At 43.2% G+C, this 19,800-nt stretch overlaps 1 protein-coding gene across 15 annotated transcripts in view; it reads right to left on the minus strand.

Moving 5' to 3' along the window:
- Window positions 1–5,223: 5,223 nt before the first annotated feature.
- ptprsa (protein tyrosine phosphatase receptor type Sa) overlaps window positions 5,224–19,800 on the minus strand; it is a 513,824-nt gene continuing 499,247 nt past the window's right edge. For all 15 annotated transcript variants that reach the window (XM_060941290.1, XM_060941298.1, XM_060941295.1 and 12 more), the window contains 2 exons: window positions 17,484–17,619; window positions 5,224–8,680 (listed from right to left, as the gene is read on the minus strand). In XM_060941290.1, coding sequence (XP_060797273.1) covers window positions 8,612–8,680; window positions 17,484–17,619 — 205 coding nt within the window. In that variant the 3' untranslated portion in view covers window positions 5,224–8,611. The remainder of the gene's footprint in view (window positions 8,681–17,483; window positions 17,620–19,800) is intronic.

Raw genomic sequence — 19,800 nt, forward strand, 5'->3', positions numbered from 1 at the left:
AACAGAGAACGGAACAGAATTACTCCCAGCGTAATATGAGGATGCTGTGATTTTAATTAACGTGGGTGAAAACCTGGAGGCTTTAGCTACTGGCAATAAATTTAACAGGCCTTTGTACTCTCTAGTCTAAACTAATGGGCCATGTGATAGGCAATAACATAAACAGTGACAGGTGTGGGTTTCATCCTCATGAGTGTTTTAATCCCAGCTATTGTGTATCGACACACTGATTAGACCAGATCCACAAGCAATTTAGATGCTCATGAAAGTAAATATGAAAATTCTGATTTAGTTTCCATGAAGAGACTGGATGCTGTCGGCTGAGTCCTGGTTATATAAGAAAAAAAAATCAGAATATGAAACATGCAACCGATGTGTCCAAAGCGTTTAGGAAAATCAGAGAGAAGGCAGAGTGAGTGGGAGGTGTGTGTGTGTTTGTGTTTGTGTAATGAAGATGCCATCAATTTCTACCCCGAGTGAAATTTTGACATAGCTAAGATTGTTCTGTCAACGCGCCAGATTTCATTATAGCAGTTTTTGGAAGCCTGTGGCAAAAAACAAATGGTTTTATTACCATCCTTCTGTCTAAATGTATGTTTGATCACAACACAGAATGTAACAAAACCCAGCTTTTAACATTTGCATCAGTTATTTAGCTGATGGTTTGATATCCAAAGACTTCCAATCCAATAAATGGTGACTTGTCCATAGAGTCCCGTCATTTATATCATTCATTGAACAAATGTTAATCTTCCCAACTTTGGACATTTTAAATTCAGCAGAAATACTAATTCTCTCTTTATGATCAAATAAAAAAAAGGCTGCTGTTCCATTGATTTGCTTGCCTTTCCTGATGTTGCGCTATCGTGCTTTAGAGTGCTTGTTGCATAATTTAGAGTTATTATTGCACCTAGTGGTCAACAACAGGAACTGCAGCAAGTGTTTATAGAGATCCAATGGGGCAGGAATCATGTTGCCTCATGCTTGGGCAAGGAGCAGCAGACAGACTGATCTTGACACGGCTATCATTGTGGTTTTTGCATCAAATTGGGTGATTTTAAACACACTCCCGCACCACCAGGATCTTATTTCATAGCAAATCAGAGGATTTGCCATGAAAAATCAAACAAAAGCAAAGTGTACATGTAGATAAATACATACTATGATGCACAGGACCATTTCTAATGCAAGACATATTGGGAGAGGGAAAGGGGGATTATGGAGAGGGAGTTAAAAAAATGTCTGTACATCAGAAATGTGTGCACATATTGGTGACCTTGCTTCTGACGCAAAGGTTGAGAAAAAGAAGAAAATTTTGCCCTTTTTCCAATGCACATTTTTTGGGGGCTAGTTTCAGGTTTTTTGTATGGTAGCTGTGCTGGAGATTTTGCTGAAACTGGGCAACCCTGGTTAATGATATGTCTGTATCTACGCTATCAAACACAGTTGAACAAAGGTTCATCTAAAAGCACTCTGTGCTGGATGACCGCGCTGTTGGCTCTCCTGCCTATTACAGGAACGCTTAAAAATTTACTAGATTGTAGCCTGTGATAAGTGTGATAGTTTCTCAACTTCACTTTGTTTGAGGCTGTCAGGATTAATGCTTCCTTGCCTCACAAAAACTATAGTTACAAGCTGTTTCTGCTTACAATCAAAGCGAGTAGGTGAGGGTTAAGGACCTAACAGTGCCTCTCTGGCTGCCTTGGGGGGTTAGTCAATAGCACAGTAACTTAACATGACAGTTTGCCCCCCAAAAATTAATTTTCAACAATTTCCCCCTTACCCCATAATAAATGTAGCATAATAAATACATGTTTGGTGTATAATAAATAATATACAATAATGGTCAAGTCAAAGTACCTCCTGCACCAGGATCTGGCCTTCCCAGGCAGTCTCCTGTCCCAGTACTACCCAACTCCTGAGGCGCATGGGTGTGGCGCTGATCTCCTCTCGCCTATTATATAGCTAGGGTTACAGTAGGGGGCTAGTCCTCTGGTAACTACGAAAGTTTGACTCCCTACTCACATCTGTATTGCAGCGTGCCTTGCCAGATGGCAGTAGGTACCATTTTTATGATGGCCTTTGGTATGACCCGACCATGAGTAGAACTCAAGATCTCTCAGGCAGATACACTAACCACTAGGCCAGTTCGCGATACAATAATGGTGTATATAAATAAAAAGTATATTAAATACAACATTGCTTATTTAGTTTTGGATAGCTGAAAGGTAAAAGATCAGATCATCACATTATCATATAAAATAGCCACCTAATCATAAAGAGGAACATTGCATAAAATGTAAGTCTAATTTGGCTGAACAGTTGCTTGAACTGCTGAGCTGAACTGCTGAAGTACCAAGAATCTATATGTAGTTGACCAATGACCAATAATCAGTGCACTCTAAAAAATAAAGGTGCTTCAGTGATTCTTCAAATCTCTGGATGGTTCCATGGAGAGTCAAAACTCTGTGATGAACCATTACATTATGCGAAAGGTTCTTCACATTGGAAATGGTTCTTCAGAGCCTGGCATTCTCTTACCATTTGCTGGTCAATGCACATAGGCTATGTTTACACAAATCTGTCTTCACTGCTTAAACAAATGGTTTAAATGGTTCTTTAAAGAACTGTTGCATGAACGGTTCTTTGAAGCCCTGAAAAAGGTTCTTCTATGGCATCGCCCTGAAGAACCGGTACTGGCCCCATTATTTTTTAGAATGTGGTGGCAAAAATAACTAAACTCAAGTAGAAGCGCCATTACTTGTCTAAATAATCACTCTGCTAAAAGCTGAAGTACAGCTTCACATTCCTCACTGATGTTACAGTAGAAAAGTATAAACTCTTCAATATACACACAAGAAAGTTTCACAAAAGAAACAGACGTCAACTAGAAAGGCACTTGGTAGAGTGTATACCTCTGCCAAACCACATATTAGAATATCCAGATGTTTGCTAGGTTAACGTACATATCCGGATTTGCATCAAAATCTAATGAATTGTTCTGTGGCCCATGGCTCACCTTTCCTCAACATTTAATCAAAATCCCTTCTTTTTGAACAAACAAACATACAAATGAAAAGTTGTGCAGAGCACGATACTTGCGAATATCACAAAGAAACGGAAGTTATGGCCAATTAGGTGTTTTTATAAGATTTGACCTTGACCCACCAAAAACTAATGATATCTTTGTGTGACCCTAGGGAGTTGTCCTGTGCATTTTGGTGAAGATTGGTCAAGAAATGATGATGCTAGAGCACCAACAACACATGGACAAACGGACAGATCAACATACTTGCAAAAATCTCCGATTTTCGCAAGTAACAAACGGAGGTGAAAACATAACCTCCTCCAAAAAAGTTAGCAGAGGTAATGTTCACACTGATTTTAGTTACTGATGGTAAATCAGCATCTTTTTCACCCAGGAACACAGGAAACATTAGTTAAGGCTAACCAACAATAGCTTTATTCATAATGTTAACTTCCATTTCTATTCTCAAATGTTAGCTACTCTGTCAGAAATACGGGTAGAGTAGGAGCCCATTTCTGTCCCCCAAGGTACAATCTACACTGATGCACCCCCTAGGGCTCATTATTGGACCTCAAGGTAACTATTTGTACCTTTTTAGGGCCAAGAAGGTACATATATGTTCCCAAGCAGTATATAAAGGGTACAAATAAGTACCTTAGAGGGTACTGCCCCAGTGACAAGCCAGTGTACCTCTAAAGGTACAGTAATGTACTTTATTTTCTGAATGTAGCACTGATGATATAAATGAACTGAATGCTAATAGCGAGAGGTTGATGTGTATTAGGTGTCATTTTCACTGTCACTTCTGTTAGAATTTGTTAGCAATTTAAATCTTAAGTTGTCTGATACTAGGAGGCTGCGGTCCTTTAACATCTGCAGGAAACTCCTGTGGATGTTCTATCAGTCCGTGGTTGCCAGTGTCCTGTTTTACACCGTGGTGTGCTGGGGGGGGCAGCACATCCAAGAAGGACACATCCAGGCTGGACAAACTGATCAGGCGGGCCGGCTCTGTGGTCGGCATGAAGCTGGACTCTCTGGTGACGGTGGCAGAGAAGAGGACTATGGACAAACTACTGAACATCATGGACGATGCCAGTCACCCTCTGCACACCGTCATCAGCAACCAGAGGAGCCTGTTCAGTGACAGAATGCTCCTTCCCAAGGGCAGGACTAACAGACTTAAAAACTCCTTTGTCCCTCACGCCATCAGACTGTACAACTCCTCTCTGGGGGGGAGGAGGGGTAACAGGAGGACAGAGGATGGGAAGGAGCAGTAGCCTAGCCTGACAATAAACAATACTGGACAATGTGCAATATAATGTGCAATACCACTTCCGTTACCCCCCCCCCCCCATCTTATTCTTATTCTTTTTTATATTTGTATATGCAAATACCTAATTTAATTTAATTTATCTAGAAGTTTTTTCTCCATTTCTCATCTCTGTTTATTCTGTAATGATGCTACTGGAATTTTAATTTCCCTGAGGGAACTCTCCCAAAGGGATCAATAAAGTTCTATTTTATCTAATCTAATCTAATCTAATCTAATCTAATCTAATCTAAAAGTCACATCATGGCTTTTATGAGAAATGTAGTGAAAAATCAGTGTTGTACAAGCAGTGATGCTACTAGCTTAACTATACATATTATACACAGCTGTTTTTGTATGGGTTTTTTTTTTTGGCTGATTTATGTATTTTTACACTAAGTAAGGTTAACCATGTTTTACTAAGAGTGATTTTGTAATAGAAAAGCAAAATCTCTTTATGCAGGGTTTGATTTTGTGCAGTGAATTAGCTGCACAATAAAATGACATCCCAGTTGAAGTTCCTTAGTTTGAGAAAACAGCTTTGGTGTTCTTAGTTTCTTTTTCTTCGTCAGCTGTAGTGTAGTTACTTTATCAAAACAGTAGTTTGGCTGTAGCAGCTTGTAGCTTTGTGAGTTACATGTGTCGTGTAGCTTCCCTCGCAGTGTTGATGATGCACTGAGCCGAAGAAAGCGCACACTTTTCTTCTGAAACGTAGTAAATCAAAAGTATTAGGAGAAAATAAAACTAAAACTAACGGATCATTAAATAACAGACTTAAGTATGCTAATAAAGTAATTGTTGCCAGTTACTTTGTTTCTGTACTCTGTCAATAGCAGAATGTCTGATGTGGAGGGGAAATAACTGATAAAACAGAGACTCAGACAACATTTCTTTAATACAAAGTCAACATATCTACATACACAGTGGTTTTTAAACCAATTATTGTTTCCGTTAGAAGTAACAGTTTGAAAGCAGTATCACTTGGCTTTCGTACAAAGACAAACATTTTCACTTTTGAATTTTGGCGTTTCTTCTTTTTTGTTTCCTTTTTTTTTTGTCAATACGCTCGCTTTTATATGTGTAGTGGAGTGGGAGTCGGTCCTTTCCCTAATCAATGTGACGTTTCATGTCAGAGATTTGGCCGATGTCTTCAGAGATCAGGGATCCAAACACTAGGTCAAAAAGTCTGGACATTCCTTAAGTGTCCAAAATTTCCACCATCTTTATCAGGAGTTCCAGAGACGTGTGTGTCCATTCGTATAGAAGGGCATTTCGTGGAGAAACAAGTCAAACTCCAGTTCCCAAGGCAGCGCTGGAATTTCCAGATTCCAGAATTCCCTCTCCTTCCAAACTTTCACAAAAAAGAACAGTTTATGGGAAAAAGAATAAAAAAGTGAAAACATTTTACTTTCCACGTGTACAGACTACAAGATCAGTAATTCAGCCTGCAGCACTTAAAACTTAAGAATGAAGTAAATGGGCAGTGCTGAGAGACGAGTCCCACTAAACCGATCGCTCTGGCTGTGATGTGATTCCACACACCAGTGATTTCACATTCGTTCAAGGCAAATTTGTGGTCACTCCATTATGTCTTCATGTTCGAATGTATGCACCAAGCACACAAACCCTTCCTGGGTTCATTATCCAAACATAATTTATTTTATTCAAAGGGGAACGGAAACCTGTTAATGCAATGTAGGATCAGCTTCAAGCAATTACATAAGAGGAAAAAAACAACAACTTCATGACTACTGAGCTCACTGGGGTGAACAGTCAGAGCTCGTCTAAGAAAATAAAAGAAAATGTTTAACAAAGAGTGAAAGTGAAGGAATCAGAGATGAAGAAGGTTGTTATTACAACACCAAGTTCCTCGGAGAAAGCTGGATAGCTTGTTGTTGTTTTTTTTCATTTTTAAATTCAGAATTGTTCAGACAGAAAACGTGTGGGTCAAATTATACAAATACATATCATCTAGATTTGTTTATTTACACGTCATATTCAGGATCACTGTTCATACATAAGCCGATGATCAGTCTTGTGATTTCAAAAGTAAAAAACAACGATAATGTAAAATAAAAAAATAAAAGAGAGGTGAAACACTGGGTACAGTTCATGAATATTACAAAAGTAGAAATAAAATGTTAATGATCAAGTCAATGTTAAGAAATCCTACTCATTAAAAAAAAACAATTAATATTTTTACCTCATACTACACACTACTAATGATGGTGATAAGAATAAAGATCAAATCTACGATTTCATAGCTTTCTGAACAATAAGTACGAGGCCAAGCTGCATTTCTCCAAATCATGATAAAAAACAAAAACAAACAAACAAAAAAAAACTTCATACAAATGAATACATGTTCATGAGTGAAATAAAAATACAGGAAAAATACTAACCATACTAAGTTTTGGATACATCTTTGTATTTTGCATTTAAATATACTGTGTATGTGAGTGTGTACGCATAAATATGCACACACAACCACATCCCACATTTCTATAGTGAAAAAATAGAACGTCTTTTAACATAATATGAACAAAACCAGCTCTTTTTCTCCTACTATTAAAAAAAAAACGAGTACAGTATCTGTATCTGTTACAAAACTAAACAGATAAAATTAAAGTGAAATTGTGTTAATAATAATAATAATAATAATAATAATAAAACAATGTCATTTTGTATAATGTTACAACAACAGTAAGGCTTTTTTGGAAATAAGAAAAGACTACACACGGCTCCTTCCACAGCGCAATCAGTATCTTCCGTTGCACATGAATCCGAAAGCTCCACCCTTCAAGCATTTCTCCAGCACACGCGTGCACACACGCGCACACACACACGCGCACACACACACACACCATTTTGACCTATGCAGAGAGCAAAGGAAGAGAAGTTTCCTCTCCTCCTGTCACACACATATATGTTTAAGTCTTAATTAAAAGTTCTGAGATGCACACATGAAGTCGTACCGCTGTTTTTTTGTTTCTTGATATTGTTTAAGTATGTAGATTTATCGTGATTGGCCAACGAAGCCGTGATGAAAGGACGGGCCTTAAAAGTGTTCAGGGAGCCCTGAGAGCAGTTGTCAGGGTGCAGACTGCCGTCAGGAACTTCTGAGATCTTTCGTTGTTGGGTTGGTCACACGAGACAAGAGTGTGTCTTTCTTGTTTAAGAAAAAAACCTTTCCAGATCCAAGGCAATGAATTGTGGTGAATGTTGGTTGTTGGAGTACCAATCCCATGATTCCATGCGTGTGGTGGTGATGGTCCTTGTCTACCAGGTTCTGAACCACATGGCACATGGCAGTGGGAAAATTGGTCAAAGTTAATCTATACTACGATCCAGAGAAAACTCAGGAGAGAATCGTTTGGTCCTCACATTCCTGGCTGAAGATGCTGTCAGGGTCACACTCCAGTTGCCTCTATACGGTTTCAAGACGAAGCTACATTGGCGTGTTGTGAAGACATTGGCTAGCTTGTCCCAAAAAGCACCGAAACAACTTCTGGAGAATTAGCGCTTTCTATAAGATGAACACGAGTTGCCTTGATGTCTTGAAATGGATGGGACTGCAGAGATTGTAGAGACTGTAGATAAAAATCCGACCTGCTTCACTAACACAACCCCTGAAACACCTTCTGCTGTCTTTATCATGATCCAACTAGTTGGGGAAACATCCAGAATTGGCAAGTGCCCACTGTAAACACTGAAGGATCTCAGCTCAATCACCTCACCAATCAGACTCAGTGCGATCACATCCACCTCGATCATTCACTGAAACATATATGTAGGCGAGTCCTGAACTTTGGCTCCTCGTTTACTCGCTGATTATTTTAGTTGTATCTTTACAGGATTGGTTTGGAGACACACGTCCACATATAGATTAATAACATCCTCCATTTCAGAACACTTGAGGTAAAGTAAGCGGTCTGACTTTTAGATCATTCCCACCCTGCTGCCTGAGCCAATACTTTTGGTTCTGTCTCATGATTGAGGACATACAGGGAGATGGTTTCTAAACAGATCCCTCCATCTGCCTCAGCTTGGGCTCTGTCCAATTACGATTTTTTTTTTTTTGGATGATGGTTCGGGAATCCGCTGCCAAATAGAGTAAACTGTAGTTTTGTTTTTATTTCAGAACAGGGTTTCTTTTTTTTTTATGTTGGATTTTTTTTTGTATAGTTGTCACTGGTTTGAATTGTTTCGAGCTGGTTCCTATGGCTCAGGAGGCTGTAGAGGGGGCACTGGGCAGGGGGGAAGGAGATGGCTTTTTACGTTGCATAGTGATCAAAGCTTCCTAGGTACTCAAGAGCTGCCTGGTAGCAAAACTGGTACTCGTCCTGTAGAGACAGCAAAATGAAACAGAATCACTCATCAACCTGTTATTACACAAGAGAACCAGGTTACAAACTTTTACTGCCTTCATGGTAGTACACCAATCAAAAAATCTGCATACTGGAAACAAACAAACAAACAAACATCAACAACATATGTGGTGGCCTGAGAAAATATTCATATAATCTGACACTTTCACATGACAACCTGCTTTCACTGTCAGAAAAAAGGGCCCTTTATTAAGGGTCACTGGGGTGTCGCTGGGGTCCATCAAGCCTACAATCATACCATCAAACAGACACCTTCTGTCCCTTCAGTGCGTCTCTTATCTTTAGTACGATGCATACAGAAATGCATACCGTTTACCTTTAGAGTTTTACTCTGAAAAGCAAGTATGGTCAATTTATGTAGCTTAAATTGTTTTTAAAGGTACCATGTGTCCACATTTTCAGGTGAAAGACGCATATTAAAAGGTACAAAGCATAAAGGTACCATCCAGCTTGCCTATCCAACAACTTGATCACTGAAGTTTGGCATTCACTGTGAAAGGAAATCATATTTAACGAGTAATGTTTTAGACATTTTTAGGCAAACAAACTGTTTTTACCATTGTGTTTGTTAAACTGCCTCCTTACATAACATGATATCTGTAGTAAAGTACTTTCTTCTGAATTTTGGCGAAAACCTGACTGTTTGTCTTTTTTGGTTGCTTTTTGGCAGAATCCAGCCACGGCACTGTGGTCTGAAATGCCTGGTAGTTTTAATAGACTGTAAATAAAAGATAATGACTAAAAAAACAAGCTGAAGCAATATACTAATGCTACTAAGAATAACAGTGCAGATAAAACACTGTTTCCAGAAATTTCTGAAACCACCCTCCCCATTGTTCTCTACAATAATTAAATAACGCTTTAATTGGCAGAACTTTTATCTGTCTGTTTGTCTCAATTTATTAAATGATCTCCAGATAATTTTCCCAGGAAATACATAAGATGAACTGGCAGCTACAGTGCTGAGCGTAAATGAGTACACCCCCTTTGAAAAGTAACATTTTAAACTGTTAGGGTTTTGCTGGGATTCGAACCTGGTTCGTTGGTGTGATAATCCAGCAAACCCCCACTAGGCCGATGACTCAAATGCAGAGGCGTGAGGCGGAAGTAGAAAAAGAATCAAAAGGTTTATTTAAACTATATACACTATATACAGGGCAAAACAAAAGACAAAGAAAAACCAAAGAGTATAATCCAAAAGAAAAGCAAAGTGCAAAAATACAAAAGCTAAGAAGATCAAAAAACACAGTACAAAGGAAACTGGAGATAAACATAACAGCACAAAGACTCCGTGACAAGAGGACTGAACTCAGGGGTATAAATAGACAAACTAATTAAGGACACAGGTGAAGATAATTAGGCAATTAACACAAACACAAAACACAGGAACAGTGGCGGCCTCTAGAGGCCAAAATAAACACGACATGAAAAGGAAATAACAGCGGCCTCTAGAGGCCAAAACAGTCCTAGTCCTAACAGGACCCCCCCCCCTCTAGGAGCGTCTCCTGACGTTCCCAGGGCGATCCGGATGGGCCGAATGGAAGTCCCGACATAGTTCTTTATCAAGGACATCCCGAGCAGGAACCCAGCAGCGCTCCTCAGGACCATAGCCCTCCCAGTCCACCAGATATTGCAACCCGCCGCGGACCCGGCGGGAGTCAAGCAGGCGATTCACAGTGAACACAGTCTGCCCCTGGAAGATGCGGGGGGGTGGGGGGTTCCTAGGAGCAGGGGCATACGTAGATGTCAGTACGGGCCGTAACAGGGAAACATGGAAAGTGGGGTTGATCCTCAGAGTCCGGGGCAACTGGAGCCGGTAGGAGACAGGGTTCACCCTGCACACCACCTTGAAGGGGCCAATGTAGCGAGGAGCAAGCTTGCGGTTCTCCACCCGCAGTGGAAGGTCCTTAGTGGACAGCCAAACACGCTGCCCAGGGCGGAAAGCGTGTGCAGGTCTTCTATGGCGGTTGGCCTGAGTCTGGTTGGTTCTGGAGGTCTGTATGAGGGTCTTCCTGACCTTGCTCCAGGTCTTGCGACACCGTCTCACATATTGGTTGACCGAGGGCACCCCCGCGTCCTCCTCCTGGTCCGGGAACAGAGGTGGCTGGAACCCGAATTGGCACTGGAATGGCGACAGCTTGGTGGCCGATGACTGCAGGGTGTTGTGGGCGTACTCCGCCCATGGCAGCCAGGTGCTCCACGATGTCGGGTTATCCATAGCCAGGCCTCGCAGGGTGGTTTCCAGGTCCTGGTTGAGCCTCTCCGTCTGACCATTGGACTGTGGGTGAAACCCAGAGGAGAGGCTGGCAGTGGCTCCGATGACCTTGCAGAACCCGTGCCACACTCGGGAGGAGAACTGGGGCCCTCGGTCTGAGACGATGTCCTGTGGAAGACCAAAGACTCGGAAGACATGATTAAACAAAAGTTTCGCAGTTTCAAGAGCAGAGGGGAGTTTGCACAGTGGTATGAAGCGGCAGGCCTTGGAGAATCTGTCAACTAAGACCAAAATGACCGTGTTACCTTGTGACTCAGGGAGACCCGTGATAAAGTCGACTGCCACGTGGGACCAGGGACGCCGGGGAATGGTCAGAGGATGCAGGAGACCCTGGGGACGCTGTCGTGGGTTCTTGGTTCTGGTGCAAACCTCACAGGACAGGACAAATGACCTTACTTCCTTCTCCATGTTAGGCCACCAGAAGCGTCTTTTCAGGAAGTCCAGGGTCCTCCGAGCTCCCGGGTGGGCGGTGAGAGGGGAAGAGTGACCCCACTGGAGAACCTTGGCCCGGGCTTGATGTGGGACGTACAAGAGGCCTGGTGGCCCCGTCCCAGGACCGGGGTCCTGGCGTTGGGCTCGTCGGACAGCCTCCTCAATACCCCAGCGGACAGGAGCCACAATCCGGGACACAGGGATAATAGGCCCGACTTCATTCTCCCTGTTAGTGGCAGAGAACAGTCTGGACAGTGCGTCAGGTTTGGTGTTCTTGGAGCCGGGGCGGTATGAGAGGGTGAAGTCAAACCGACTGAAAAACAGGGCCCACCTAGCCTGTCGAGGGTTCAGTCTCTTGGCTTGCTGGAGGTACTCCAGGTTCTTGTGGTCAGTCCAAACCAGGAATGGATGTTGTGCTCCCTCCAGCCAGTGCCTCCACTCCTCAAGGGCCAGTTTGACCGCTAGCAGTTCTCGATCCCCCACATCGTACCGGGACTCAGCAGGACTCAGGCGGTGGGAGAAGTAAGCGCAGGGGTGCAGCTTTCCTTCCGAACGTTGAGAGAGCACCGCGCCGACACCACTGTCCGAGGCGTCCACCTCCACGATGAATGGTTGGGAGGTGTCCGGGAGAACCAGAATGGGTGCCGTGCAGAAGCGGTCCTTGAGGTCTTTGAACGCCTTTTCTGCCTGAGGAGACCAGCCATAAGATCCACCTGTCCCTTTGGTGAGGTCTGACATGGGTGCTGCCACAGAACTGAAGTTCCTGATGAACTTGCGGTAGAAGTTAGCGAATCCTAAGAACCGCTGAACCTCCTTAACGGACTTGGGAGTAGGCCAGTCCCGGACGGCCAGGGTCTTGGCAGGGTCCATTTGGAGTTGGCCTGTCCGTACAATAAATCCCAGAAAGGAGACCTCGGGAACATGAAATTCGCATTTCTGGGCCTTGGCGAACAGATTGTTCTGTAGCAGCCTCTGGAGAACCTGGCGGACATGGTGGCGGTGCTCCTGCACGGTCTTGGAAAAGATAAGGATGTCGTCGAGGTAGACAAAAACGTATAGGTTAATCATGTCCCTTAAGACGTCGTTGATTAGGGCCTGAAAAACAGCTGGTGCGTTGGTGAGTCCGAAGGGCATCACCTGGTATTCGTAGTGCCCAGATGGGGTGTTAAAGGCAGTCTTCCACTCGTCTCCCTGTCGGATACGGATGAGGTGGTATGCGTTCCGTAGGTCCAACTTGGTGAAGACGGTGGCGCCTTGGAGCAGGTCGAAAGCTGTGGACATCAGCGGAAGGGGATATCGGTTGCGCACAGTGATCTTATTCAGGCCCCTGTAATCAATACATGGTCGGAGCCCCCCATCCTTCTTGCCGACAAAGAAGAAGCCGGCTCCAGCAGGTGAAGTGGAGGGTCGAATAAACCCAGAGACCAGGGCATCTTTGAGGTATTCCTCCATGGCCTTGCGTTCTGGCTGAGAGAGTGAAAACAGTCTGCCACGAGGAGGGGTAGTCCCAGGGAGCAAGTCGATGGCACAGTCGTAGGCCCGGTGCGGAGGAAGAACGGCGGCCCTGCTCTTGCTGAATACCTCCTTGAGATCCCAGTACTCTGTGGGAACTTGAGATAACTCGGTGAGATCAGGGGGCTCGGCAGGAGACACAGGAGAGCTAGAGAGCAGACAAGAGGCATGGCATGCAGGGCCCCATTCCACAACCTGGCTTGTAACCCAGTCTATGCGAGGGTTGTGGCGAGTAAGCCAAGGAAGGCCTAGAATAACTGGGAACTCAGGTGAAGGAATCAGGTGCAGGGATATTTCTTCCTTGTGACCTTGAGACTGGAGGAAAACTGGAGAAGTAACTTGGGTGACTCTTCCATCACCTAACGCTTGGCCATCGAGGGCAGACACAGACAGTGGGACTTCAAGAGGTGCAGTCGGAATATTGATGCTTTGGGCGAAGTGAATATCCATAAAGTTCCCAGCCGCCCCTGAGTCTATCAAAGCTTGACAAGAGTGGACAAACTCACCCCAGGAGATGGAGACCGGGATGTAGATTCCTTGGCCAGGGAGTCCGGGAGAGAGGGTAGGCCCCGTCACAACCCTCCCTCGGCTGGACGGGGCGGTCCTTTTCCCAAGAGTTCGGGACATGATGCTCGGAAGTGACCAGGCTTGCCACAGTAGATGCAGCACTTGTCCCTCCTTCTGCGCTCCCTCTCAGATGCGGAGAGGCGAGTACGACCCACTTGCATGGGTTCTGGACAGTCACTGAAGGAGGTAGACGGTCTCCAGGTAGAGGTAGGGAGGCTGGGGGGGCTCAAGGCTTGGTGGCGTTCTCTCATCCTGTTGTCCAGACGAATAGCATGTGAGATGAGGGTTTCGAGGTCACTTGGGCATCCAATAGAGGCCAGACCGTCCTTGATGGGGTCAGACAGACCATGGTGGAAGGCTGACACCAGGGCAGTCTCGTTCCATCCACTTACTGCTGCGAGTGTTCGGAACGAGATGGCGTAATCTGCGACGCTTCCTCCTTGCCGGATGGACATGAGCTTTCGGGCTGCGTCGGTACTGATGTCTGCCTGATCGAAGACCCGAAGCATCTCTTCAGAAAACAGCTGGAAATCAAAGCACTCAGGTCCCTGTCTTTGCCAGATAGCAGTAGCCCAGGCTCGCGCCTTACCAGCTAATAAGGTGATCACAAAGGCAATCTTGCGGCGATCCGTAGTGTAGGTGGTAGGCTGAAGCTCAAAGGTGAGTTGACACTGGGTAAGGAACTCTCGGCACTCACTGTGCTTGCCGTCATACCTCTGTGGTGCAGGAAGGCTGGGTTCGCGAGGTGAAGAAGGCAGCATTGCAGGAGGCACTGGAGCAGGAGTGGGAGCTGGAGCAGGAGTGGGAGCTGGATCAGGAGCAGGAACTGGATCAGGAGCAGGAGATGCAGGCAGAGATGTCAGCTGTGCCAGGGTTTTCCCAATTTGCTGAAGCAGTTCCTCGTGGCGAGCGAGGGCCTCACGTTGGCTGGTGAGCGTACGTCCATGAGCGTCCATGGTCGCTCCGAAGCGTGTCAAAGCTGCCATAATTCCCTGAAGGTTAGCCGGGTAGACAGTTGAAGCAGCCTCTGCTGAGTCGGTCATGACGGAGTCTTTCTGTTAGGGTTTTGCTGGGATTCGAACCTGGTTCGTTGGTGTGATAATCCAGCAAACCCCCACTAGGCCACCAGGGGGATGACTCAAATGCAGAGGCGTGAGGCGGAAGTAGAAAAGGAATCAAAAGGTTTATTTAAACTATATACACTATATACAGGGCAAAACAAAAGACAAAGAAAAACCAAAGAGTATAATCCAAAAGAAAAGCAAAGTGCAAAAATACAAAAGCTAAGAAGATCAAAAAACACAGTACAAAGGAAACTGGAGATAAACATAACAGCACAAAGACTCCGTGACAAGAGGACTGAACTCAGGGGTATAAATAGACAAACTAATTAAGGACACAGGTGAAGATAATTAGGCAATTAACACAAACACAAAACACAGGAACAGTGGCGGCCTCTAGAGGCCAAAATAAACACGACATGAAAAGGAAATAACAGCGGCCTCTAGAGGCCAAAACAGTCCTAGTCCTAACATAAACAATATCTCAATGAACACAAACAATTTCCAAAATGTTGAAAAGACAAAGTTTAATATAACATCTGTTTAACTTATAACATGAAAGTAAGGTTAATAATATAAACTTAGATTACACATTTTTTTCAGTTTTACTCAAATTAGGGTGGTGCAAAAATGAGTACACCCCACAACAAAAACTACTACATCTAGTACTTTGTATGGCCTCCATGATTTTTAATGACGGCACCAAGTCTTCTAGGCATGGAATGAACAAGTTGGTGACATTTTGCAACATCAATCTTTTTCCATTCTTCAACAATGACCTCTTTTAGTGACTGGATGCTGGATGGACAGTGATGCTCAACTTGTCTCTTCAGAATTCCCCAAAGAAAATAATTTCTTTACACCACAAAGGTGAAGGCTACAAGAAGATCAGCAAAGCTTTACTTATCAGTCAGAATACCGTAGCAAAAGTGGTACAAAAATGTAAGAAAGATGGAACTGCAACCATCTCACAGAGACGTCCACGGAAGTTAACACCTCGACAGGAGCGTCTTTTGATGAGAAGGGCTGAAGAAAATCGGCATGCAAGTTCACTGCAGTTATCTAAAGAAGTAGAAAGCCAAACTGGGGTGACTATTTCCCGTGACACAATACGGCGTACACTGCAGAGGAATGGCATGCATGGATGCCGTCCACAAAAGAAGCCTTTCCTAAAGCCCAGGCACAAAAAAGCCCGCCTAGAGTTTGCCAGGGCCCATGCTGACAAAGATGAAGACTACTGGGACTCTATACTCTGGAGTGATGAGACCAAGATAAATGTTTTTGGAACTGATGGCTTCAAAACTGTATGGCGTTGCAAAGGTGAGGAATACAAAGAAAAATGCACGGTGCCTACAGTGAAACATGGTGGTGGCAGTGTCCTTATGTGGGGCTGCATGAGTGCTGCTGGTGTCGGGGAGCTGCATTTCATTGATGGCATCATGAATTCACAGACGTATTGCTCTATACTGAAAGAGAAGATGCTACCATCACTCCATGCCCTTGGTTGTCGTGCACTTTTCCAACATGACTAAACACACATCTAAGGCCACTGTTGGATTTCTGAAGAAGAACAGGGTGAAAGTGACTCAATGGCCAAGTATGTCTCCTGATCTGAACCCAATCGAACACCTATGGGGAATTCTGAAGAGACAAGTTGAGCATCACTCTCCATCCAGCATCCAGTCACTAAAAGAGGTCATTGTTGAAGAATGGAAAAAGATTGATGTTGCAAAATGTCGCCAATTTGTTCATTCCATGCCTAGAAGACTTGGTGCTGTCATTAAAAATCATGGAGGCCATACAAAGTACTAGATGTAGTAGTTTTTGTTGTGGGGTGTACTCATTTTTGCACCACCCTAATTTGAGTAAAACTGAAAAAAATGTGTAATCTAAGTTTATATTATTAACCTTACTTTCACGTTATAAGTTGAACAGATGTTATATTAAACTTTGTCTTGTCAACATTTTGGAAATTGTTTGTGTTCATTGAGATATTGTTTAAAATGTTACTTTTCAAAGGGGGTGTACTCATTTACACTGAGCACTGTAATTTGTTCCCTCCATCTCTTCTCTGGCTTCAGCAGGAAGATTGGGAACGGCTTTTTAGGCTCCAAAATGAAGATATATTTAACAGTTATTCCACAAAATCGAATCGTACATGAGCTGATAGCTGACGAGGTGCGTCATGCCGAGTCGGCTATCAGCCGTGTATGACGAGATTGAGTAGAATAACTGTATTATTACATCCACATTCACTGGATTTAAAGAAACAGAGCATTTTTATCAAATTCGATAAATAAAAACTTTATACAAAATGTCCGACAAAATCATTTCCGTTTAGAATGTAAAGAAACCGGTGAAATGACTGTAGCAATTAGTGAAAAATGCAATCATAATAATTCTTGAAAAATAAAAAAAAGATATGTTCTTACCATCAAATACTTTTATGCCATATTTTGTTGCTTTTTTTGGGGGGGGGGGTCTTCTTTAGGTTTTTTAGTGATTTGCAAACCAACTTAAAAGGTGCATTACCTGCCACCAACTGGACCGGAGTGTGGAACAGGAGATATTGGAGGAAAAAAAACTATATTCTTTTAGCTATTTCTGTTTCTTTTAAATACTTGATAATTTTCGGGGTTTTGTTTTCGAGTAGAGTTTTTATTTCGTCCTCGGTTGGTTCAACAACGCGCCGCCATTTTGCTTTTCTCTATTCAAGGTATATGAGCTGATAGCCTAGTAGTTGAGTAGTCAGAGTGCACGATTGCTCTATCCAGTGAATGTGGATAGAATAATATGGAGATATATTAGGGATATTATATAAATATAATATATATTTATTATATTCAAAATGTTAATTCAAAATATGTAGAGAACTGGTGTACTCTTTTGTAACGTGACCAGTGTCTCTCACCTCGGTCTGCACCATGGCTGGCCGCTGGGTTCTCAACATTTTGACCGTCTGGAAGATGTCCACCACGCCCTCATAGCGCATCCGCTCCAACACGATACTGAGCGTGATGAAAACTCCAGTCCTCCCCACGCCAGCACTGCATCATGAAACATAAGAACATAAAAAAAATGAAGTTTACATCTACAAAATAATCTGATCATTGCAAAATAATACAGTTTTAAGCAATAATTCATCCAACAGCTTCATAAGCTTTTAAGAACAATATAAAAATTTGAGTGCATGATCTCATCTCATCTCATCTCATCTCATCTCATCTCATTATCTCTAGCCGCTTTCAGTCAGTAATCATATTTCTTTTTACCTACATGACATCAAAACACACAGCTGACACACTAAAAAAGAAGGGCATGATGTAAAATATCAAAATTCCTTCCATGTTTTTAAAACGTTGCTCTACTGGAAAAAGTTGCAAGTTCAATGAGTTTGTGTTGAAAAACAGGTTCCTATGTTGGTTTTGTGCTGAATGCAGTCAGTGCAGTTAATGAGATCAGATTCATGGTGTTTCGCATGTGTATTCACATAAATAACCTGATTATTAGGATCCAGGGTTTTTTCTTGAAATCTGACATGGTATGGTTGGTTATACTGTATGATCACTTCACACTCCTTAATGACTGCGTTACTATTGTGCATGCAGTCAGTATAATTGTGATATTTTATACTAGTGAACATGGTTTGGACGCCGATCCGTTGCAATGTATTGTGGGATTTCATGAGTGAAACGGATCGTCGCCACTACGCATTCAGATGCAGACTGTTTGAAGAGTGCACTATATAGTGAACAGGGAATGGTTTGGGTGCTACACATGGTTTGTTTATTCCCAGCAGTGGGTTATGAATATAGCAGCGTTTCGTATGAAAGATGTCAGTAATGACTTTTAGACATGTAGTTATCCAGGATGCCTGTGAGGATTATCAAAGGAATAATCACGATGAACTCCAAGTTCCAATTCTCTTGGGAGGCACAGTGAGGCATAACCAATCTCTCTCTAACACACACACACACACACACACACACACACACACACACACACACACACACACACACAAAGCCTTTTCTTTATGACAGGGCCTAAAATTGGACATACAGTGGGGCAAAAAAGTATTTAGTCAGTCACCAATTGTGCAAGTTCTCCTACTTAAAAAGATGAGAGAGGCCTGTAATTTTCATCATAGGTACACTTCAACTATGAGAGACAGAATGGGGGGAAAGAATCCAGGAAATCACATTGTAGGATTTTTAATGAATTAATTGGTAAATTCCTCGGTAAAATAAGTATTTGGTCACCTATAAACAAGCAAGATTTCTGGCTCTCACAGACCTGTAACTTCTTCTTTAAGAGGCTCCTCTGTCCTCCACTCGTTACCTGTATTAATGGCACCTGTTTGAACTCGTTATCAGTATAAAAGACACCTGTCCACAACCTCAAACAGTCACACTCCAAACTCCACTATGGCCAAGACCAAAGAGCTGTCAAAGGACACCAGAAACAAAATTGTAGACCTGCACCAGGCTGGGAAGACTGAATCTGCAATAGGTAAGCAGCTTGGTGTGAAGAAATCAACTGTGGGAGCAATTATTAGAAAATGGAAGGCATACAAGACCACTGATAATCTCCCTCGATCTGGGGCTCCACGCAAGATCTCACCCCGTGGGGTCAAAATGATCACAAGAACGGTGAGCAAAAATCCCAGAACCACACGGGGGGACCTAGTGAATGACCTGCAGAGAGCTGGGACCAAAGTAACAAAGGCTACCATCAGTAACACACTACGCCGCCAGGGACTCAAATCCTGCAGGGCCAGATGTGTCCCCCTGCTTAAACCAGTACATGTCCAGGCCCGTCTGAAGTTTGCTAGAGAGCATTTGGATGATCCAGAAGAGGATTGGGAGAATGTCATATGGTTAGATGAAACCAAAATAGAACTTTTTGGTAAAAACTTAACTTGTCGTATTTGGAGGAGAAAGAATGCTGAGTTGCATCCAAAGAACACCATACCTACTGTGAAGCATGGGGGTGGAAACATCATGCTTTGGGGCTGTTTTTCTGCAAAGGGACCAGGACGACTGATCCGTGTAAAGGAAAGAATGAATGGGGCCATGTATCGTGAGATTTTGAGTGAAAACCTCCTTCCATCAGCAAGGGCATTGAAGATGAAACGTGGCTGGGTCTTTCAGCATGACAATGATCCCAAACACACTGCCCGGGCAACGAAGGAGTGGCTTCGTAAGAAGCATTTCAAGGTCCGGGAGTGG

Source organism: Neoarius graeffei, chromosome 15, assembly GCF_027579695.1.
Source record: "Neoarius graeffei isolate fNeoGra1 chromosome 15, fNeoGra1.pri, whole genome shotgun sequence".
NCBI classification, from domain to species: Eukaryota; Metazoa; Chordata; class Actinopteri; order Siluriformes; family Ariidae; genus Neoarius; species Neoarius graeffei.